General features: G+C 43.0%; 1 protein-coding gene across 3 annotated transcripts in view; it reads left to right on the forward strand.

Moving 5' to 3' along the window:
• The window catches only part of LOC142582743 (uncharacterized), a 38,738-nt gene that overhangs the window by 5,084 nt on the left and 9,109 nt on the right, over positions 1-24,545 (forward strand). The window contains exons 3-6 of one of the 3 annotated variants that reach the window (XM_075692753.1): positions 6,080-6,316; positions 11,447-12,255; positions 18,951-19,258; positions 22,848-22,997. In XM_075692753.1, coding sequence (XP_075548868.1) covers positions 6,080-6,316; positions 11,447-12,255; positions 18,951-19,258; positions 22,848-22,997 — 1,504 coding nt within the window. Of the gene's footprint in view, positions 1-6,040; positions 6,317-11,446; positions 12,256-18,950; positions 19,259-22,847; positions 22,998-24,545 lie in introns of all 3 variants that reach the window. The other 2 variants (XM_075692755.1, XM_075692756.1) reach the window with 2 other exon arrangements.

Genomic DNA, 24,545 nt, shown 5'->3' on the forward strand with positions numbered 1-24,545 from the left:
AAATGCTGTCCCAAGCGAAACCTGTGACAGTTGCTGACTTTGAGGAGAAAAAGAAAAGAAGGAATAAAAAATGGCATTCCTTCTGCTGTCTGTTTACCATTGTGCAATGTTCACAAACAGTACCAATCTTTGGTTTTGTGATGGGTAACTTCCCAAAGCACAAAAGACCAGTGAAAGGCCAATGTGGAAAAAAAAGGCAGCACTATTGTGCAGATATTTTAATAATGTTGGTTGACGAGCCAATGCTTAATGGAAAATGTCAACTTAAAAATGCAAATATCTTTGGTATCGAGGGCATTTGTAATGCTCAGGTTAGTTGCATTGCAAAGGTTGAAAAAGGTAGGGTTATGCAGTAAAACCAAGACCTGAAGCTTAGCTTCATGGGTGGACCCTCATGTTTAAATAATTAAAAAGAAACAGTATTTGTTATGCACACCAAATGGACCAGCAAAAGATATTTTCAGTACACAGCGATAATCAATTATCATTTTAACTGATTAAGGTGAACTGCTGCACTAGTTCAAGTTTGCAAGCAGCCTTTGCGATCCTTGATAAATATATAACATTCAGTATAACAGATCGCCCTCAGGATAAAGCAGCCTGCCATGTTTTCTGTGATGTTGAACTGGCCAGCTGAAACTTCTGTGTTCTTTTTGTGCATTGCAAGTCAGTAATCAGTGTTTATTTGCTTATGGCTCACGCATCCTATACAGATAATGCTGCAGTATTAAAATTCCGCTCACAGCAGCTAGCTCAGTGGTTGCTAAGACCATCTCACACCTTAAGCAAACATAATAGTACTGTACTGTGCCAAATGCTGGTTTATAAAAGCAGTTCTTCAATTTAGTCAGCATTACCCTATGAACTGAAATGAACCTTAGTGCTTCTTCCGTTGCGTAACTGCTTTTAACTTGCTGTTGTACAAACATTGATGTTAATAACCGATTTGAATTGTTCCCGTGAAGCAGTGCTTATCTTCAAAATTACCTAACTTGATTTAGCTGTACTTGCTCCTTGCCTAGTGCTGACGCAAGGTGACAGCTTGATAATACCAGTCTAGCATTTCTGGACAGGTGCAACACATATTTTGACTTAGCCACTACACTGTTGACACATCAGATATTTATTGACAGGATCCTGAAACAAGCAAAGAGTTATGGTGTTAGTCATGAGTGGCTTTCATTACCAGTCACTAGATCTCCAGGATGACTGCGCAGTCTCACAAATGTGAAGCACACCTTTTCAATTATGAGTTACGGAAAGGTTTTAACAAATTTCAGATCTGTCACTGGTGTCCTGGTGTTGTCCCTACACAACCACGTCTTAATCCTGAAACTTTGTAGTTGATGCTTACTGCCCAGCTTGGAGTGCTATAACATAATTACGAATTTTAAAAGTGTTGCATTCAGAATGGCATGCTTTAAGTCAATATTTGACAACTGGTGTCACCTGATCTAGTCTTTGTCAGGGAAAAAAAATTAAGCCATTATAAGCACAAGTGTTTCCCAGTCCTGGTGCTAGAAAGCTTCATAGGGTGAGGGGAATCATTTACTTACCTCTCTAGGGCTTTCTGCTGCATTCTATAGGGACCAGAATGCAAGAACGCTCTTTGACCAATCTTTGTTGCACATTAAAGGACCTTGTGGCCAAAACCAAAATTGTTTTTTTTTTTTCTATGACCCATTTCACGGCACCTACATAAAGTGCCTTGGTATGTTAAACCGAATAAAAAAAATAATGAAACCCTTCTAGCAGGGCAGATGCAACAGAATGCCAACAAAATTTGCCAGGGTCAGCTGCAGTGATGAACACAGAAGTTTCATTTCTTTTGACAAAAACAGTGGACTGCACGGCATGCGTATTTAGGGTGTGGGTGGCAGTGACTATTTTGGATTCTTGCTGGGTTTTGATTGACCCAAGATCAAGATAATCTCGCAAAAGCTATGACACTAAATGTTTGTGCTAAGTATATGTACAATGCTTAGAGATAGAAGTGCGATACTCGTAGTGCGTGACTGCTAACGCTTCTTGGACCACCGGTGGACACTGGGTAACTTTAGCTGGAGCACTGGGGTATGTTATAAAGGCATGACCTTTTGTGATGTGTTATGACCGCATTTCATCTCCCAGCGATCACTCAGTGCTCACCGGTGGTGCAAATAGTACCAACTCCCATGAGGTCCTATTATCGCATCTCAGTTGCTGAACATTGCGCCATCTGTCACAAATTTTTCGCCAGGCCAAGGCCTCTGCAGAAATCTGAAACACTTTAGCACACAATGTTATTGTGCTCATTGGTGATGATCATATTTATGCATACAGATTTTTGAGGCATGGAGACCTTTCTAGTGTCATATCAGCTCAGTGCCAGAAACAGAAGCACCGCCATGCATGAACATGTCCAAAATAGCCTCAAACATTTTTGTGTGGGAACTCTTGAAATGTATAGTGCTTTCATTATCCCTTCCCTTCACACGCTACTAGTTTTTATTTTCGCCAATTAATATTGCCTTACACACCTGCTGTGATTTCGTGTTTGTAAACTTTTACTGTTCTCAGTACCTCTTGTGCAAGCTGTACTGCATGTTGTGTTCTCAAGGCGTTTGGGCTTTCATTGAGTGAAGTGCTTTTGTTCATGTATAACAAGGCATGCTTTAACCATGATGGCACTGGTTTGTTTATAGCAAACTCTATTTTGTGAACAATGTGTTCTAAAGCAGCTGTTGTGAAGGCTTGCACCCATCTGAACACTGTGTATGAGGCCAGTGCAAGCCATCATTTCAGCAATTCTAGAGGACTTTTAGTGCTGCTGTTTTCCCAACACTACAAGTGTGCATCTTATGCTGGATTTGTTGGCAAAGACTGGGTTAAATGAAAAGGCAATGCATTAGGTACAAAAGGGTTATCTTTTAGTGAATTATTTGCACTGGTGGACACTAAAATTGTATGAAAACTCTAACTGCAATTTACCAACTAACTTTCTAACTTAATGCTTAACTTTTTAACTTTACTATTTAAATTGTCTTAGAGGGAGCATGTTGAAACTGCAGAATTGAAGCTTGCCAGTGCTCAAGGCATGTCCACTTAGCAGTTGTCTTGAGACTACCACCAGTTTCCCAATATTCATCTGAAATGTGCACCATGAAGCACATTGTTGTTCAAGAAAATTTTATGCATGTAAGGAAGGCATCCTGGAAAATCGCTTAGCAGAACACCAGTGTGTAGTATAAACTGTGCGGCCAAAAGACAAAGTACTACTTGAAAACTTGAAGGAAAGCTAAAGGTCATGCAGCAGTGAATGGAAAGGAAAATAACAAGTGTAATATGAAAAGATGTGAAGACAGTGTCAACTAAAGATCATGTGCAGGCAGATAGTATTCTAGTTGACATTAACATGAAGTGGAATTGGACTACATGGTGTAGAATAGATAACTGGTGGTTTATTTGTGTAACAGTGGGGGCCAAGGAGAGGGGGACAACACTTGAGGATAAAAAACAAAAAGAATGCAGCAATTTTCAGAAATTTGCAACCCTAGGATGGTCTCTGGAGGCAGTCTTTGTCCTGCAGTGGACTTAAATAGGTTGATAATGCCTAAGCTTTATGTGCTGTAGTGGCACAGAAGCACTTAAAGGGGCCCGGAATCACTTGCTGAATATAGTTTTTAATAATGCTGCCAATCTGTTAGTGGGGCTCCTGTGAACACATCAACCAAATACTATCGCACTGCATGCAGCAGGGTATCTACAATCTGTCAAAAGTAGTGAACATTCGCTTGTGTTTGCATCAGCAGTGTCGTCATTGAAAGCAGCTGGTCCACCGATGCTACTGACACGTTATCAGTAATATGTAATTGCTAATTTTGAGTTAAGTAAATGAAAGATATATTTGTCTGCAATCTCAAAAAGGCGGCAAAATCATTTCATTTTTGCACTGCATGTAGCTGCATCTGTTGTGCACGGCCTCCAAGATGGCAGCGGCGTGCTACATAGCGTAGCCTACTGCAGCTGCCACGGAGTGCCAACAGCGATTCCTTTCATCACTACGACACTCAGCTTTTGGCCAGCGCTTTGCTCTCTTGCCTTCTTTGCTGTGTAGCTTCCAGCGGACTAGCACAGATGAAAAGAGAGAAGCTCAGTATCGATGCAATAACTCCATTTTAAGTGGAAGAATGCGAAAAAATTCTGCAGCATAAGATTCATGGGGCGATGTACTTTAATAGTGAGGCCATTCTACGATTAGTTAGAAAGGTGCTTCAGGGTCCCTTTAAGGGAAGTGTCATGTAATTAGGAGAGAATCATGCCAACCATGTAGCGCCCTTTGAGAAGTTTTGCTCATAGGGCAAATGCATGGCTATAAAGATAGCGCACTGTGTGTATTTTTGTTCATAGGTGTACACTGAGAAATTACAAAGAGGTTCAGTTTGATGTCCGTTCAGCTTGCATGTTCGACTTGAGTGGAGTTTGTCATGCTTTTGTTCTTCTGAATATTGTACAATTTTTCAGGTTTCCTGCATTTGATGAGAGCAAGGGTATAAATCACGTTCTGTAATACATAAAGAGACAGTGTGATACCATCATCTTATGTTTAAACACAGGTTGTAAAATAGAAGCAGCTAAATGAAAATGAAAAAATGCTTAAGCACACATCATTTATTTTGTTCAGTAGTGTCACCTGTATCATCTCCTTTCTTACTGTTGTCTTTTCCTTTCCCATGTTTTTTTTTTGCCTTTTTAAAATGCACCTGTGTTGCCTAACCTTTAGTTTGATAGCTAAACAGTGTTGAGCATGGATATGTCGTAATGTAGCTAAATAATTGTGCAGACATAGAAATGGGGTACAGTACGTTCAGCGGACTTGTCATTTTCATGGTGAAAACAATCATGGATGCAATTATCAGCTTCAGCCGTGGGAATTTTCATTGAGGTGGGATATAAAAATTGAGCTGAGGAATATAAAGATTGTGTACCGAGACTTGAAAGCCTAAAGAACCCCACATTGTTGACATCCCCTATATCCAAAACATTGCTCTTGGATCGGAAGATCAATCGGCTACTTAAGTTATCCCTGTCCTGTCTGCCCTGTCATTATTATGGTTACATTTCATATATACTGAAACACTGTATAGAGTGGTCCTTGCTTTCTTTGTAGCTGTGCATTTCATCTTCCGAGTGCACACTGCAGGCAGTTTCTGCAACTTGCAGTAGGCATGATTCAAGGCTTAGCAGTGTATAACAATGACAGCAAAAAACACAAGAAATGACATGTGTAAGTGCTAGCTCCCAACTAATTTTTATTTTACAATCACTTGCGTGTAAAACCTAAGTGTAGCATCAGTTGGACTGCCAAAAAGAAAATAGCATTATAAGTTTTTCTTAAGGGCTCTTCGTCTTTATGCCATCTCATCTGTATGGCATCACAGCAGAAGACGAGGCAAAAAAAGTAACCTTAAGTTATCCCTTCTCCCAAAAAGGTACTTGTTTAAGGATGATGTTTAGGCGAGCATAATGATAGTACTGCAAACAGCTAAAATCTTAGTTTTCTTGATTGTGCTTTCTATATCGCTGAATTGTTTTTATGTTGTATGTATGATTGTACGTATAATGCATGTGATCCTGAAATAAAAATTTGTTGGAAGCCAGTGCTCATATGTGCCCATTTCCAGCAATGATGTTTTATTTGCTGTATTCATTTACGTGCCCTTTAGATTAGGTCTTGTTTGATAGATTAACCCGCCATGGTTGCTTAGTGGCTATGATGTTGGGCTGCTAAGCACGAGATTGAACTCCAGCCACATTTCCATGGGGGCGAAATGCAAAAACGCCTGTGTACTTAGGTTTAGGGGCATGTTAAAGAACCCCAGGTGATCCAAATTTCCGGAGTCCCCCGCTACGGCATGCCTCGTAATCAGATCATAGTTTCGACACTTACAACCCCATAATTTAATTTTTTATTTTTTAGATTATATCGTGCCGATTCCCCCATACCGATGTACTTTTGCAGTAGGCATTGCTGCACTGTAAGGTAGTGTGATGTTTGGAGCTGACAGGATGGACCGCTCTTGCGGATGCTGCGTGACAGGCGGGCGCAGCCCCCCCAGTCTCTGCACCTCCTAGGACCGGAGGGGGATCTGCAGGTGCCCCCGATGGAACAGTTGAGCGTGCGGGTGCCCTCAACTGAGTCAATAGGTGCCTGTTCTTTGGATGTGGATGCAAGCGAGTCGTCAGCACGGCCGATGATGACCAAGGAGGCATCGGAAGTGACCCTTCGCAGCATGGTCATGTCCACCCGCGAGAGCTCATCTGTGGCAGTGAGAGGGTCAGTGAAGGCGCCTATTAGCTGCAACAAGGGTCCCACTGGCAGGTTCCCACTGGCCCGGTTCTGTGGTGTTTGTGTGTGTGTGTGTGTTTGTGGCCCACCTCTGTCCTTCTTTCCACCTCCACTGTCTCTGAGAGGCACTGCACGACTACACCTTACCTCAACTGCCCATTAGTGCCTGCTGCCTATCATGCATACCTACACTTTGTTCTCGATGCCTTTGTTGTACAGTTGAAAATAGGTCTGCAGAATTTTTCGTCTCTCCATGCATGTATGATTTGATTCAAGCCAATAGCATAGCCAGAAGCTTTCTTCTTATTTGAAGAGAGGGCCCACGCGACAGTGAGACAAGAACACTTTTTATCTGGAACTAGCTGAATTTCATTAGGAATGGAGGAGGCCATGGGCTCACTTTGTCCCCATTTTATACCATTTATAAAAGCAATTGGCTCCCAGGAAAGTAATCAGCAATGTACAACACCCACAGAGCCCTAGAGTTAGCTACAGTGTAAAAGGACACATAATATTGCTGAACGGGAAGCTTCTTTCTGTAAATTGCAACTGACCTTATACAGGCAGCGATGTGTGACACTGAGTTAAAGGTTGCTATGTTTGCATATTGTGTATCCAGAAGTCTCAAAGGGGACCACCATTATTGGGGCACTTTCATTTCATAGAACTCTACAGGAGCTTAGGCTTCAGATTTCAGGCCTTGTGTCGAACTTGGAAGTTACCATACTGTAATAATTTTGCTGCATACTGCTTTTTGCATTCATTAAGGTCTTTCAAAGCAAACCTGTATAGTATATTATTTATTTATTTTTGCAACAGCTTGTAGTGTAAAATCTGACAGTTTTTGTTAGTTGCCTGGCAGCCGGCTGTCATTTGTATTACTTGTTCCGACTGCAGCAGCCACCGAGAACAGGGGGCAAAACTTCCACATTATTACACCTTCCCGAAAGTCTATGCTCTTTTACCGCTGTCAACCGTAAACCACTTTTCCACAGAGTTCCACTTTGCAGACATGCGGAGAAATGTGTACGCACTTCTTTTACATTTGCTGATTAAGTTAAGAAGCTTGAATAGTCTTCACATGGAATTGTGCCTCCACAAAAATGCTATGTTGCTTGATGTTTCACCTTTTCTAGCACCATGCCTTTTTCTTCACACTAAATTCTGGCATCTTGTGTGCACCGTCTTGTGTTGTCTGGGAAAATGCACTTGCACACTCTTTGCATGCTGGTGCTTGCACCTTGTGGTGGGATTGTGTTGTTATGACTTGCACTGTGAATGTTGCACAGCTATAGATATGCTACACCATGTACTCTCAGTTTTAAGATTTTATTTGTGGTTCGCTCATTTGTTTAGATGCACTGGCAGCAGTTCTTGTAACGGTTGTCTTTCTTAAGGTGATGCTAAACAGACATATGTTAAGCTATATTTGTAGACTACTCCCCTGGATTTAAGAATGCACAATTATTATCATGGTCACAGGCTCGACGAGTCAGAAAGGATGCGCAAACTGCAGTAGGCAACATCACCTTGGCCCTAACCTGCTGCTGTGGCTATGATAATAAGGCAACAAACTGGGCTAGTTGGCAATACTTCAGGGCAAAGTGCACAGCTTGTAGCTCTGAATGATGCCGACTCACGTAACTAGTAGACAGCAAAAAGACAACACTGGGTTATTCTGCTAAAAACAGGGTGGCCAGTACATTTCCCCGCCATGTAAGCGACATTCCGATGTGGGAGGCTAAAATGCAAAAATGTTTGTGTCTTGAGTTTTGGGTGCACATCACAGAAGCCCAGTCAGTTAAAATTAATCTGAAGCCCTCCACTGCTTTGTTTTGCATATCCCAGGCTTTACTTTGGGATGTTAAACATTGCCAATGTATCAATTGGCCAATAACATTCCTGCATGTGCTCCTTGCGATGTGTAAGTTCTGGCAGTTTGTTCAAAGGCCTAGTTAACTGTTTATCAAAAGAAAGTATGTTTCATTTCAAAGTGAAAATAAAATGTTCGTCCCATGAATGTATGCAAAATTTTTCTGTACAAGAACTGTCCACGTGTAACAAAAGCAGTATGTTCGATGGCCTAGTTTACTATTTATCAAAAGAAACAATTATATTGCATTTTAAAGTGAAAAATAAAAGGTTTGTCTCGGAAATGTATGTGAAATTCTTTTGCACAAAGACTGACCACATCTGAGAATATAACTTAATATTCGTGACACCATGGTGACTTCACTAGTACCTCAGCTTCAGCATGAAATTTATGAAGGCCAAAGTTAGGTCTCTGTTTTCCATTCTAACTAATGTTTGCTCCAGAGGAATGCATATAGTAACTGCTCCAGGTGTTTGAGGACATGACGGCAACTTCACGACCAGCAAAGATATGTTGGACAAGAATCGGTGGATTTGTTCAAAAATTTTTAGATTGTTTCTTTTACTGCTGTTTTCTCAGTCTGTTGAATAAAGCCTTCTTTAGCCTCAATTATTGACTGGATTCGGCTTCGATTACTGCTGTATGCTCAGATCAGATATTCCATTGATGATGGGTAGTGCTTCCACAAAGCATCATTGGGGAGTTTTTAGCATTATGTGACTTTTTATTGGTTGCCCTCTCAGTGACACTTCCCATACATAGCAGTGTAGCAAGCTTATATTGGGAACTGTAATGCCACACTGTTGGTGATGTAGCTGCAGAAATTTGTGTCGGCGTTGTGGGTTAAAAAAAATCGGTTACCTAGGAGTGGCACCCAATGACATCATGCACAGAAATCTTGGTTGTTGGCTTTGACTCTTGAAGTTGCTCTGTAGTGACCATAATTGGCTTTTTAACATTCTCGCTCATCATGGCCTCCACTTGCTGGAGAAACTTAACTGCCTGAGTGGTGTCCTAACACTGGCAGCTCAAATTTTTCTTACTCTGAAATGATAATTAACTATAAGCTGTTGTCTCTTCCCAAAATGAAAAAAGTTTGGTGACGCCTAAGAAGGCATTTGGTGACATTTAAGAAGCTCGAACCTCCACGACTCTGTGGTCTGCGTGTAAGGTGACTAGGACAGTGTGCAGCTTCATCTCCTGTGCTAGAATAGAAGCTTGTGCCCTGGAATAACTGTGCTAGGTGGGTGACGGAGGATTTGGTGAAGAAGAAGTTAAAGCACCTAGACGGATAGAGCGAGAGTGTTAATGTATGATGTGGTTCAGAGCCATGCTCTCAAGTACCTTGTATACCTGGTAGCTTTGAAACTAATATGCGAATCTAAACTGGTGTTCCTCTAAGATCAACTGTTAAGCTAAATGGCCTGATAAGCTCAATGCTAGGGAATTTTTGCCTAGTTTCTCATGGAGCCAACATACTTCTTTTACAATGAACTTCAGTAAAGATGAAGAGGTTTTCAAGGTTCAATTCATTTTCTCCTAAAGGAAGTCTGCTCTGTATTGACAGCATTGGGGCTGCAAAAGAATCTTTCCCAAGTTGGCGGGCTTCTCAGTGGCCAATGTGTGAATTTTTTTATGGGCAACATGTACTGTTTAAGCTTCACCCACAAGAGTATGAGAATTCGTTATCTAAAGCATGAACTATACATGCTAGATTTTCTTTAAATAGTAGCCACTGCTGTTGCACTGTAGATTTCAAAATTGCAGTTCGATGACATGTAGCTCAAGGTATTCATTTCTTTTTTATATATTTTGGCCAGCATATTTAAATGAAGCTATAAAATTAACAGCTGCAATCATATACCTTGTGTCCTCATTGTTGAAAGTTTCTTTCTCTAATTTTTCTTCTTTCTTGTTGTCTTTTTTTTATTTTTCACTGCTTGTAAACCAGACGGATGACAATTTGAAATTACAAGTGTGATTCTATATTGGTGTCATAGCTGCATATTAACATGGGTGTTAAAAAAACTAAATGTTTCTTTGGTTTTGTCGTAAATGTGCATTGACTGCTTGTCGCTCGTCTCCACTGCATGTTGACTGCAAGACTTTCTTGTCTTCTGGTTGATGCAATCGCTGCACCATGTGCCTCTCAAGTGCAAAACTTTTCCATGCACTGTTTTGTATTGCACTTTGTGCTGTCTTCACTGCCTTAGATAATTACTTAGTGCCGCCATATCTCGCACTCCTTTGTGTGTAACCTTCTGCCACTTTCCTTGTGCATGTCCTGTTTGTTTCAATGTTTCTTGCACTGACAATCTGCAGTACTGGAGAACCAGGCTTGACCTTTCAAAGTGCTTCATCACAAGTGCTATACCGCAGTCACATGCTCGTTTTCAGTCACCATTTACGAATGATTATTAAAATCCACAAGCCCCATTGGCTCCCTTCCATGAGCTCACACAGATGAGATAATTAGGCACGGGCATTTCTTTGGATTTTGGTTTCAGTGGCTATTGAAAGCGAGCACGTGGCTGCAGTATTAGTTGAGTTAGCTTATCACTTTTCTTCGTAAACAATCGCCATGTCCTTTGGCTGCAACAACTTTATCCATTAGCCACTTCTGCATGACAAGCTATCCATAGGATGGGATGAAGAACTGCACATGGGGCGTCGTCCATTGTAAATTTCAAATTTCTATGTGGCATTGCTAGTGCTTATTCTTGTCCTCATATATTGTGCTCCTTTCAGACCGGGTAATGCACATTTATGCTTCAGACAAGTTATTCCTGCCTGTGTATGGAAGGTTTAACAGCAGCAGCAAAAATAAAGAAAGATGAGGAGGCTAACAGGCGGAAAAGCAACAAGGTCAAAGATATCAAATGCTAGTATAGGGGATATTCTAGTTGAGAATAAGTGGAGTTGGGCAGGTCATGCAAAGCATAGAACAGGTTAGTAGTGGTTTTCTAATGTAACAAAATGTGCCCCAAGGGAAGAGAAACTTAAGTGAGGGTGGCAGAGGATTAGGTGGAATGCTGAGATATGGAAAATTGCAGGCATGGTATAGGCACAACATGCATGACAGGGGCAGCTTATTTGGATATCTCTGGGAAAGGTAGTTAACTTTACCCAGGCTTATGATGATGATGAAAAACAGTGAGTCTGTTGAGCTAACACCACATAATGTTCACTCCTGTTTGTGAGTAGTGCTCAGTATATGGCTAACTGCCATGATGTTTCTTCCACAGAGCACTGGACAGCAACGTCACGCAGCTGTCGAACGGCTGCTGGAACATTGGTGGAAACACTGTAGAATCATTGTCTACAAAAGTGCCTGAACACCGGCCATCTTACCTTGGCATCAGCTGTGCCATCAACGGATACACGAGCTACAGCCAATTCTGCCGCAGCCGTGACAGCAGCCCTGCCCGTCCGAGCCCCCGCACGTCAGCTCCACTCGCCACAAGCCCAGGAAACAGTCTCAAGGTGGAGCCCATCCTGGAAATCAAGGCCAGCAACGGCCGTGGGGAGCTCACCAATGGCCGCCACCATGGTCCCCAAGAGACGGCAGCAGCGCCCGAGCCCTGCATTTCCCTTGTACAGCAGCGGATCGCGGCTCTGTATGGGTCAGAAGCAGCAGAGAGGGTGGCGCGTTCACGCACTCGAACGGCCAAAAGCCCACTCAAGCTGGAAAAGGCCATGTCAAAACGCAGCCCATCCTGCCCTGCGCAAGTCATCCGTGGTCGCTCCAAGAGCCCACCTGTGTTCAGGCACCTGACACGTGACTTCAAGGAGCACCTCCGTTTGTCGGAAGTGTCCGCCTCGCCCGCCGAGAACTTGCCAGGGTTCATTCCTGCATCGACACGCCTCCCTCTTCCGAGCTCGCCCGAGAAGCGAGCTCCTTTCTCTGCGACAGCATTACGCATCTGTGATGTGGACAGGGGTGACAGTAGTGCGCTGAAAGAAGACGTCCTGGAAGAATCTCGGCATTTCCAGATTGTGAATGGCAGTGGTGCACCAAAGCTCAACGGGAGTCACGCTGCTGCTGTTGATGAAGGTAAATGACATGTGGCGTGCCTTCATGGTTTATTGTGGCCCTTGCATGGTCTGCCATTCTAGATGGCACACCTTTCAACACCACATCTCTCACGATACAGTTGAATCTCATTATGATGAAAACACATCAGACATGAAAATCCGAGCTTATATCAATACTAGAGTTTGCTACTATTTTTGGCAGCCTTAGGCAAACTCTTTCATAACTGCCAAATATTCATTATTCATTATAAGCATGTCTTATTACTTGCTATCGGCAAGAAATATGTTACTTCATTTTATCCGATAAATTTTTTTCTGCTTTATATCAGCGTTTCACCTGTAGTTTCAAAAGTGTTACTGATACTGAATTACTTTCATGTCACATATTCCATGTGAAGGGTGTCAGAAAGAGAAGTTGAAGTGTCTGTATGATAGTTGTCATATTTTAGTGGTATGTTTAAGTTCTCAAAGAGACATAATTGTATATGGCACACTTTTGACATCTCTCCTTCATGATATTCTTGCGGACAATGTCGACTCAACGCAGCACTTAAGCATATGAGTGCTATGTTTTGGTGAATGGAAGTAGCACAGTGGAAAAAAAGCTATACAACACCTTCTTCATCAGCTAGCCCAGAATGTAAATTACTGATGTTTCCAGATTATCATTCTAGAGTTTGCCACTACCTTGGGTAGCATTAGACGATGTCTTCGAATAACTGTTAAATAGTTTGTTGGAGGTGAATGCCCTGTCTGCATTGTGAAACAAGAAATGCTTAAATGGAGGAACTCTTCTCTGGCACAGTCAAGTAGCTGCGAAATTTCTTTGCATTTGTGAGGTCATCATGTAATGTTGTCATCTAGTGGATGAATAGGCAACTGCCCTGTCATTTATCCTGCCGCAACAACCGAGCACACTTGCATTCCATCCTGCCATATACTGCCAATCACTTCTGCTCCCTTTCATACCTCTCGCCATACTTTTTTTTTTGTGGTCTGTGGGGTCTGCTCATCCCTGCTCTTGGGACAAAGGAACGACAACACAGTAGTGCAAATAATCACAAGGGCACTTATTGCACCTTTCATATACTAATGCCTGCTAGCCGAGTTGCTATCCACAAAACATGCTGATGGGCGCGTGACAAATCTCGGAAGTCTGACTCACCGCGACCGTATAGTGAGCGAATATGTTCGCCCCATGCTAGACACTAACGCCTGGTCATCTGCACATATGGTCACGCAAATGATGGTGCATTTGAACGATCGTGTTCGTCCATTCTGCCTTAGGCCTCGCGAGACGGTCTCACAGAAACGTGGATCGCCGTACGCGCGGAGCGCTGTCCCGCTTGCCGACCCGGAGCCAAAAAGGAAAAGCCTACTCCCTGTCGCGCCCGAGCAGTGCCACGCTCACACCATCTTTAGTGATGCGCCGCAACCAGACCGATCTCCGCCGGCACTAAGCAACGCGCAGAAGCCAGATTACAGGAGACGCGTGACATGCAGGGAAAACAACACGTAAGGGGACACGCGAGAGTCGCACATCCCCACAGGTCTTACACAGTCGTCGCATTGCATAGCACCATTTAGCAACATCCACAATGAAACGATATGGTCTGAGCAAATTTGGTAAGAGTTTATTTATGGCACATCATTCTCCTTTGTACTGTACACCCCCTCTTCCTCTTTGTTGTCTTATGTTGCACAACAAACTTGCACTTCATACAGTAGACTTCTGTTAATTCAACTCTGGTTAATCTGAATTTTCTGGAAATTCAATCCTGACCGAAGGTCCTGCCCAGTATCCATGCCATGAGCCTATGGGCCCAGTCTTTCGTTATTTTGATCTCAAAATTGGCCTTCGCCAGATAATTCAAACTTTGCCAGTCATCACATGCACGCCTGAGCCCTATGGTGACCCAAGAGAGACTCCTCTAATGGCAGCGTTTGTCACAGCAGAGCTTAGGGAACAGTGAATGTGTTGAACACATGTCATCTCCTATCATTAATGCCTATATTTGGCCTGCTCTATAAAAATTTTCAAGCGATAACCGTAGCTCACCATTTCTCATTACGGTATCACCCGATGCTAATGCGCACCTTTTAAAAAAGGAAAATTTCGCCGAAAATTGCCTTCGCTGTGTAATCAAACACGAAACCAAAAATTTGGAGGACGCTTAGCTTCGCCTTTAAGAGTGGAACGCAATAGCATTGAAACATCCCCAACTGCTTCTCACGCTTCCTGGCAACTGAAGCATATGTAACCGTAATGTTTACCTGGAAACGCTTGCCGCGCATGCTACGCACAAAGGCAAGCTTATGGTAGAGCCGCGGCCTCTTGAGTGGGCCACGATGTGGTGGAGGCGAGCACCAGCTGGAGTCAATATGCAAGGAAACGGGCACGCTGACTGCTCTGTGGCCCCCAAGACACCCATCGCGCCAGCACGCCCCGAATGGCAGATGCCACGGACGGTCTGTGAACGCCACGGTTGATTTGTGTGTGTGAAGGGGTTTCGTTGAGTTTTCGCATAACAGAATTATGTTTTCTCGTATAGGCAAATTACAGTCCGAGAGCTATCATGTCTTTAGGTTGTGCGCAAGTCGTAGTTTACGATTTTTATACGTATTTTAGCTTGAGAAATTCAATTAGTTCAGTCAATTTCTCGCATCATATGGAAGGCCTGGGTAAACGTGGTTCAAAAATCTTTTTGCTGATGCGACGTCAGCTGCCGGACGCAGGGCGCTGGATTTTCTGCAACACAGGCTCTTTAACGCTATCGCGTTAAAACTGCCTTTGTAGCACTAATATGCTTTAGGCCGCAGCACTGATCTAATGCGGTGAAGAAGACTTTAAAATTGTGCGCTGAAGCTGACTTTAGAAAACCGGCCACCATTGTGCAACGAATATTTGACCCTTTCCCATTTGCTCAAAAATTGGGCGCGCATTAGATCTGTACTTTGTTTAGCAGCTTTAATTTAGACACATGGACAGTGGGCGAACACTTGATTTGGGGATGTGTTAGAATCCGACAATTCCTGCCGGATGAATCGGCAGTATGCTTTGGCGCTTTTCCTGCATCTTGTTTAATTTGACCCGCCATATAATCAGATTAATTTTGTCGGTCCAGTCAGGGCTTAATTAACAGAAGTCGACTGTATTTGCTTTCCATGGTAAAGGAGAAAAGAGAGATCTGGGGAGGTATCCTGTAAGAGTCCACCTAGTGGACTGTCCATTTCGGCCATTCCTGATTGGCTAAGGCCACTCGTCTCCTCGCTTGTACAGCTGCATCCAATCAGCAGCGGATGAAATGGTCAGTCCACTAGGTGGACTCTTATAGGATACCCCCCCTCCCCTCCCTGTACACCACTCATCAGTCTATGTTGGTTACTGTCTAAGGGGACGTGTGCATGCACATACACTGAAGAAACCACATGCCAGAATTTTGTATTCGCTCACATTATGCGTTGTTGTACCAAAGAGGGGCACTGCAGGTTACAGTCTGGTGCTTCTCACACTCGGGCTTCATTTCTGAGAAATTTTCATTTGTCTCCAGGCATGCAAATTTATATGTTGCCACAAAGCAGTGTTACCACGCAGGCAAGCAGGTGAGAGATTGCAAACACTAGCAAAAAGATCGCTTAATTTGGTGACTCTGTGCCCAGAGAATGAAGAAAGCTTTGCAGCTATAGTTACTACTGTATGATCTGCATTAGGCAGATACTATTTTATCATATATAGATGTAATTTTATTATTTGTAGATATTATTATACTTCTCACCATGAACACATTGCAGTGAACATGCAGGCAACAGTGAAAGTTGTCAAGTACATAGGCCACAAACGAGAATGAATCTTCGCGTTCTTGTTGCATATAATTCATGTATACTTGGGCCATGTCACAAACAGTTGTGCAGAGTCCTCCATTCCTCTTTCTCTCTTTCCGATATCCTGGCTGCATGCTTTGGCTGTGAGAGAAATCTTTTGCTTGGCTCCTGTATTCTGAAAATTTTTCACCGTTAAAACGTAAATAAAATGGTTTGCAAAGGAATGAACTATCAAAGATCGTACTATAATAGACCCAATTATTCTTGCTCTATCACATTGGCATTAGGGTGTTTCATTCAATTACTTAAAAACGTAGTTTCTCTATTTGAATAGTTGAATAGTACTAAACTGAAGCAGTAACGTTGCCTGGCCGCATACCACAATGAGAACTGGACATATTGAGAAGTTCAGTTGCTTAGCTGACCTTTTACTATCTTAAACAGGAAGCTTTGGTGACTTATTTCGGTATTTTAGGCAAATGTAGCACAGAAACAGAAACATGATAATGTGGGGCCAGGATGAGATGCAAAGGAACAAAGCCTTATGGATGTGGCACTATTTATTTGGTTATACTGTTGCTCTTTTGCTGCTCGATGGTAAAAGCAGAGCACACAACATTTGAAATAAACAGACCAGAAGGGCGTATCTGAAGGAACTTTGTATCCTTCTCATGCGTTTTCCTCCCGCTTACTGTATGTTCCATTAAACAGGTCATGGTGCCAGTGTAGTGAGCTGCCTCTTCTGCAATGAAGAAGGTGCACTTCTTCTTTGTTACACTTCCATCAGCATCAGCTTATTTTAAAGGCACTGTAAGACAGAGACCATATACCAGGAATTTGAGTTACCCCTGTCCTATATCAGCTAAGCCGATCCTGTGCCAGTGCACTTGGTAACACCAACTCCGTCTAGTCTTCTTCCACCCTCAACTGCATTTCCCTTCCCATTTCATTTGGCCTCTATTACGTTGCTCTCTTGTGGTCACACTGAGTTGTCTATTCTATCCATTCCATCTTTTACTCAGCTTCACTTGTCATCCACACCCTTCTTTTTCTACCTTAACATTTCACCCAGCTTGCCCAAAAGCTGTTCAACACCTTCATGTTGTTGAGAAACACGCATCAATGTATTCAGTTTGTTACCAGCTGCATTATGTGTGAATCTGGTTCTTGTGGCTCCTGGACAGTGTCCCCACTTAATTACTTTCCTTCACTGGCTCACTGAAGACCTCCTTCATTACGGTACATGCAGCAAACATTTACAACGAACTTCACATCTCAAAAAACAAGAAGTGGCATGATGCAGAATCTTTGCTGACTTGCGCTATATCGAGCATAAAAAAGAGGCAGACGCCACCGCATGTTCCCTGTGCCACTATCAGTGTGACCAGATAGTGCAAAACTGTTTTATTATCTACGTAATGAACAAAGTAGCAGTTTTTGGTATTACTTATTGTTTGTTAATATCGAAATAACTTTCCAATAACTAATATGTTTAATATTGCCCCTACACTTTTCATTGCAATAGCTCGCTCTGAACCGACAGACGGAGGGGAGGGAAGGGGGGGGAAGAAGAAAAGAAGTGCTGCCACCTGTGTAGCCCAGCTAGTATTGCTGCTTCAGCAATTTTGAATGAAAGGGATCAATTCTATAATGGTGTTACTGCTCGCAAGAATGAAAGAAAATCAAATGGGTTTCTCCAATCCACGCATTTCACAGGGAGGCGGACTGTACCACTGCAGTAAAAACAAAGGAAGATGGCAGTTTCAGTGCAGAAAATTTGTCCCGCTGTCAAACACGTTCAATAACTTAGGCAACATTGTGTCCAATTATAGTTTGTTAGAATGTCTTTCCGTCACCAATTTATGTGAACTATGTGCAGAACTCTCCTCTACGACATAACCGAAATATTCTGTCGCTGCTAAAAGCACATTTATTTCAGAACTTAGAGAGTCGAATTTGCCATGTTGACAGTGAAAGTCTGAAGAGAAATACACCATTATAAATCATGCGAATGCCTGCTTCTAGAGACAACTGCATGATTTGGGATTGTCTCCTGGCTGAGTAGTGCAAGGAGCATATCCAACATGGCCACATCTCTTTCTTACATTTTTGAGAAAGCAGGTTGTCTGATACCAGTTCACTTGAAGCTTTAGCTACTGCAACATGCCACCCATCGGGACATTTTTTCTTCTCTATTTGTGATGCTACATTCAAATATAGTACTTGCATCAATCCAAGATAATGCCACATTTTCTTGAAAACATAATGGGCACCATACAACATCCAATAGGCAATAATGTTGAATTCCTGTCCGTGTTGTTGTGAAACTTGTATACCATTACAAGCGGACGAAACGGAATCTAAAGCATGAAGCTAGGAGCAATTCTGCATGTGGATTGGCTCACGTTCATCGCCACGCGTAGGACGCTCCTGGCGGTAGTGCTTGCCTGACCAAAATATCTCGCGAGGCCACATTAGCGGCTGGTGCCAACTATTCTGATGCAGGCTGCCTTGCGGTCGCCAGTGGATGAAGTTCGTCGCTTGGATGTTGTATTTCACTCCGTGTACGCCAGGCTTTGTTTCTGTGGTGCTGGCCCTTCAGGTCGCCACGTCGTCATCGACACTTGTGTAGCCGTTTATGTCCCCAGTGGCATCATTTGCTTCTTGTACAGCTGACCTCCTGCAATTCTGCTGATCCAAGTGTTCCGTTAAGCCATTTGTTACTGGTAGCTGCCGAATACAGCCTAAACACATCGATGATTCGCATTAAGCGAATGTCTTTCGCATCAGGTCTATGGAAAGCCAGCCAAACGTCCACATATTATTTTGCATATCTAGAAATTTGGCTCAGCAGGGCTCATTCTTAACAGGGGATTATTGTATTTCTTTCAGTTGACAAAGCATTGAACTTGCCTGTTCAAATGGCGCCCACGCAACACATGTCATCACTCCTGTCGCCTGTGTGTGCCAAGGCTCTCTCGTCATCAGACCTGCCTGTGCGGGAGGGCCACACATTCCTGGCCACTCTGTCAAGCACACAACAGGTCCTCGAGTGCCACATCAGAGATGCCGAGCAGGACCTGAATGAGGCTGCCATCTCGGAAGACATGAAGGGCCGGATACGGGCAGCGATAGGCAAGGCCAACCTCCTCATCACCAAGAAATTTAAGCAGTTCAAGGAACTGTGCCTCAAAAACATTGTGAGTGTATTGATATTCTTTACTACTTTTTGCTACACAAATACCCATAATGCCCACACAATATTTCATATCAAAGAAAATCAGAACTTGTTCACTGTAATTTCTGGCCATGGAGTGTACATTCTTACAAAAAGCAACTTACAAAAGCAAAAGCAACCTAGAGCTACTTCTTCTGTAAAACATTTCAAGCGCATCAATAAACTGAAAACTGAAACTATTACTTTAGTAAAAGTTAGTTGCTGACTGACAATTCGAACACCAATAATATGGACATGCTCAATTATTCTAACAGCTTTATGGCACCTCCACTGGCCCCACAGACTTTAATATACTAGGACGATAGAAATTTCAAGCATCTTACTGCGTGCCGTTCGATGATTCAGGCTCCGCCTGCATAACGGCATGCTAATTTGACCACTGATTTGAGCAGAAGTAGCTATATTTGGGCTTTGATATGTTGTCGGCATAGTAGTTGGCCATGTTGGTGGTGCCTCCATAAAGCCAAAACTAGTGAAGCCTAGTCTATGCAGCACTGATCACACCCAAATCGCAGGACAAGCCAAGCCTATAAGTTGCATTCGTTCACTCATACAATTGCGGCTTGTCATGCAATTTTTACGTGTTTGTTCAAGCAGTTTCAAGTGGCACAAAACTCCACCCTTGATGTTTGCACCAACTAGGGCAGCGATTAAATGCACAACAACATGCATGCGATTTTCTGGTGACAACGACAAGCAACAGAATTTGCTGTCACGAAAGGCAATCCACTGCTGTCTCTTGTCACATTACCAGTTTTTGGCCACCCAGAAAATTCTTCTTGTTGCCTGGAAGTCTGTGCAGTGGGTTGCGCTGACCAGGCAACATGGCAGCAACTCCCCTGCTTTGATCTGAATTCACTCTTGCTACTTGCTATCAATCGTCTGATCTTATGCTGAGGACTAAGTATTGAGCTGTTTGTTTTATGATGTTAGGCCTAAGACACCACTGAGAGCCGCAAAAGTGTTTCCTCATTTCTACTTACCACATTACACCATGGCATTTAAAGCTGGCGTCTTGGAACACACTTTTATTGGCGATGACGTCATAAAACTAGTACAGTTGAACCTCAATATTTTGAACAGTGTGGTGATTGTTAAATACTTCAATATAGCCAGAATTCGATGTATAAAATCGCGTGAAAAATGCGTAAAAACTTTTACAGGTCAATCCATGAACCAAGGGCAAGATCGGGGATCGTTGTTCGGAGCACGCGATCAATTGCGCCACGAGCGATCGGCTAGCCGCGATGACTTTGCACAGCTGAACCAAATGCACGCTCCAAGCAATGATCCCTGATCGCTCCCCAGTGAGCTCGCGCTGCTGCGTCTTTGTGGCTGCAAACCGTCATTCCTCGTGAGGCGCAGCAGGCGCAGAGCCACGGCACCAAGGAGGAGTCATTGCAGCAAATGCAATGCGTCGTTGATGTTGTCAAACTAGCCAAGCCGCCACTTTGTACGCTGCTATGCTCAAATGGCGCCCTCGGCACTTTTAATGTGTGCATCTATAGTGCACAGCACTTTGGCAGCTCATCATGCCATCGCTATCTTCCGAGAGCGTTGCGGGAAAGCTCGCCGCATTTCAACAGAACGCAGGTGGTCTGGGGTGATGCAGTTCGATACATCCATTTTACGTCTGACCCTGTTCGAAATAAAAAATTAACAATGCATGTGATTTTCCAGCTGATATAAAAAGTGTTCGATATATGCAACAATTCAATGTATCCGTGTTCGATATATCGAGGTTTGACTGTATATCTTGTACACTCCGGTTAAAATGCTTGTTTCGCAGCATTATATCTATAGGGACCGAGGTTAAGTTTACTACAACAATGAGTGAGTCGGTGAGCGAAAGACATGAGAACTCTTCAGACCAACTTCAGGAATAGAAGACGTTCTCTTTTATTCTCCTTCTTTTTTTTCTTATCTCAAAGCATGGAGGCACAAGATACACGTGCCAGTGGGCGCCATATATAGAAGGCAGCCAAAGAAGAATGATGGCTGCCAGAAGGTTGCCCCCCTCCTTTCGGGAGAAGTGGTGCAGTAGTGCCCAAGAAACGCCCTTTGATGCCTGGCGATCGGGTAGATCCGTCGTTTCAGCAGTTGTAAAGTCGTTCAAAGCAGATAATGATGACAAGGTCGCTAGGTAGGCTGGTTTGACCCTGTCTATCGCCACGACTTCTTCATGTGCGTTGAGATCGATGGTAACAATGTTTTCTGTCCCCTTGAGTACCTTAAGAGGGCCGTCATAAGGAGATGTAAGAGATGGTCGGATGCCTTCATACCATATAAAAATGTGGCTCGCTGTGGCTTGTCTTTGCTGACGAAAACATTACTATAGGATGCAACTCTACTAAGGCAAGGACGCAAGTGTGCAGACAGGAAGCGGAGCTGCTGAACATAGCTGTCTGGATCAGCCGTGGCAACAGTACTAGCTGGTTAAAAAAAAATCGTCTAGCAACTGCAGTGTTGTGCCATAGACCAGCTCTGCAGTTGTGCAGCCGAGGCCAGGCAGGCCATCAAGGCGGCTTTAAGTTGATGGTGTAGCTTATTTTGTAGGAGCCACAGAAGTGAAAACTCACCACAGCATATCGGAAATGCTACTATGGGTTTCCTGTTCAATTTCCCAGCCGTAAATAATAGTTTTGAGGTGTCAAACATAGCGTATCAAAAATGGCTTTGTGGGGATAAAAGACCAGTGATAGTTTAACATGCCTTTAGCATGTTGCCCTGTACAAAAATGACATACAAGTGAGCTGGCAAACAGAGAATATCAAATAAGGGACTATGTACAAAACAGTAAAAATAAGGTGATAATATGCAGTGAAATAAACATCATACAATAGGTTACATCCTCTGTCATCCTTCACTATGTTCCCTTCCCTTGGCACTAATTCTGTTGCTCTAGCACTATTATATAGCAGCTTTTATTCGAGAGCTTGAATTCGGGGGATTTCATTTGGTGAAAAAATGAAAGTAATTCACGCTGAATCTGGCCCATTCATCATGTTGCTAAGGGGTCACACTGTGGGATTTATAAATCTAGGAAGTCTAGTGCAAGCAGAAGAACTTCACTTTGGCCTAGTTGGTATTTACTGCATATCATATTGACCGCAAAAAAGATGGGGACAGAGGGAGAGAACACATAAACAGCACGGGTGGTTGTTTATGCCGCCCGTGCTGTTTATGTGTTCTCTCCCTCTGTCCCCGTCTTTCTTGCGGTCAATATGATATGTAGTGCAAGCAGTTTAGGAAATTGTAGGTCTTCACTAGCATTACAAAAATCAGGTCCTCGAGAAGATTCAGTTACTCTAAGTGCGGCACCAGTTTTCGATTCTGTGCATTACATGATCTGCCCGATCCCACCCCTCTGGTCAGCTATCATCTAGCCACGTTTTATCTCAAATCCATACTGGCATATTTCTCTCCCATCGTTATGATTAATTAATGTTCCATTCCACTGCTCACTATGTAGTCCTGACTGCCTTACTTTTTCAAATTCACAGATTTCAATTTGCATGTTGATATGTTTTTTTTTCTCTCTCTCTCTTTAGGAACAAAATGTTGATGATCCTTTTCCAACCACTGGATCTGACTTGGCTGGCTTTTGGGACATGGTCATGTTGCAAGTTGACAATGTACACATGTTGTTTGAGGAGCTCAACATGCTTAAGGCAAACAATTGGGTAGAACCCTCTGAAACAGTGAGTAGAACCCTGTGACTATTGTATTGTGTTAAGCCACCACACAAGCGAACCAGACATAATGCATTTCATACAACAGTGCTGTATGCCAGCCTGTAAATGTGCCATATTTTTGCGCATACATCATAGACCAAACAGAAACCTTAGGCAAAGTAGCACCCGCTAATACATTCTTCACTGATATACTTTCCTTGCTATAGCATGGCTGAAGCCCAGCTTCTGTGACACTGTTGGTACACTCAGCATGTTCACATATACTGTATATACTTTTCAAGCTACTTTCATGCATTCCGTTCTAGCGGTCCCACAAAACACTTGGAGGAGCTCTGCTGTGCAAGTTACGTGGGGGTGCAGTTGATGTGCAAATGTGGCCCATGTCTACAAATTCATTCACAGTTTTGTGCTCCATGTTGTTGCTGTAAAGGCAAAGTTCATATATTAAGGCATTTCACATCGCCGTAAAGCTATATTGCACTTCAGCAGAGAGCACCACTCGCTGAAAATGATGACGACTGAGCATGCATGACAAGATTGTTTTTCCAGCTTTGCCTTGTGCTCACAGTTTTTCCGAGATGCTCTTGTAATGATTGGAATCTTGCTTTATGTGGTTATTTGTGCATTTAGGCTTTTATTTCTTTATATAAGGGACGAAGGGGTCGTTATGGGCAATGCAGGTTACACACACAAAAATACAGCACGCACTATAAAGCAAAAGGAAGGCCCGGACGTGTTGCAATGTCATTTGTATGCTGATATAAGTGGCCACTTTTGCTCAATTCAAGCAGACTTGGCCTCGTCAAATTTTTCACTCACTTGTGGCGCTTTTCTTTTTTCCTTGTCCCTTTCTTCAAGGGACACTAAAGGGGTATAGTAAGTTAGGCTGAATTAGTAAACTATGCTTCTGCAACAGCAAAGTGGCCCCACTTCTGAGAAGAAGCTTAGTAAGCCAGAAATGACGTGAGAATGTTTGGTGACGCTGCCCTAAAGTTCCCACCTTCCATAAGGTGGATTTTGACACTCTACTTGAATTTAGTCAATTGCTCATCACTAAAGAAAGACTAGTTTGCATTCTAAATCAACCAAAAACTTGACCTAGCAAGCTACCAGAACTGTTCAGCACCAAAATGATCCAAATGCGAGAAAATGATTTGAGATTTGGGACATCACGCTGACGTACAGGTGTCAAAATTTCGGCAGCATATTTCAAAAAGTAAATTTTATCCTGTAGTATACTCAGATATTTTGCACCTATTTAAGGAGAATAGGATTTTGAATAGGACATTTTACTAGTCCAAGGTGATTTAGAGTAATTCCCCAGTCAGAAAGGCAAGTTTAGCTGTAGAACACACTCACCTGGGTTCTGCAGCTAGTGCAATCAATCTTTTCTATGTGACATCCTGCGAGTAACACTAATGATGAAGTACACTCGCTCAAAATTACCTTTTGGCCGTCTGACAGGGCTATAAGTGGCACTTTAATGTCCCTTTATAGCTTGGTCCCATGATCTAACCGATATACTTGGCAGGAAGTATTTCATGTCTTTCAGTC

This window comes from Dermacentor variabilis, chromosome 5, assembly GCF_050947875.1.
Source record: "Dermacentor variabilis isolate Ectoservices chromosome 5, ASM5094787v1, whole genome shotgun sequence".
NCBI classification, from domain to species: domain Eukaryota; kingdom Metazoa; phylum Arthropoda; class Arachnida; order Ixodida; family Ixodidae; genus Dermacentor; species Dermacentor variabilis.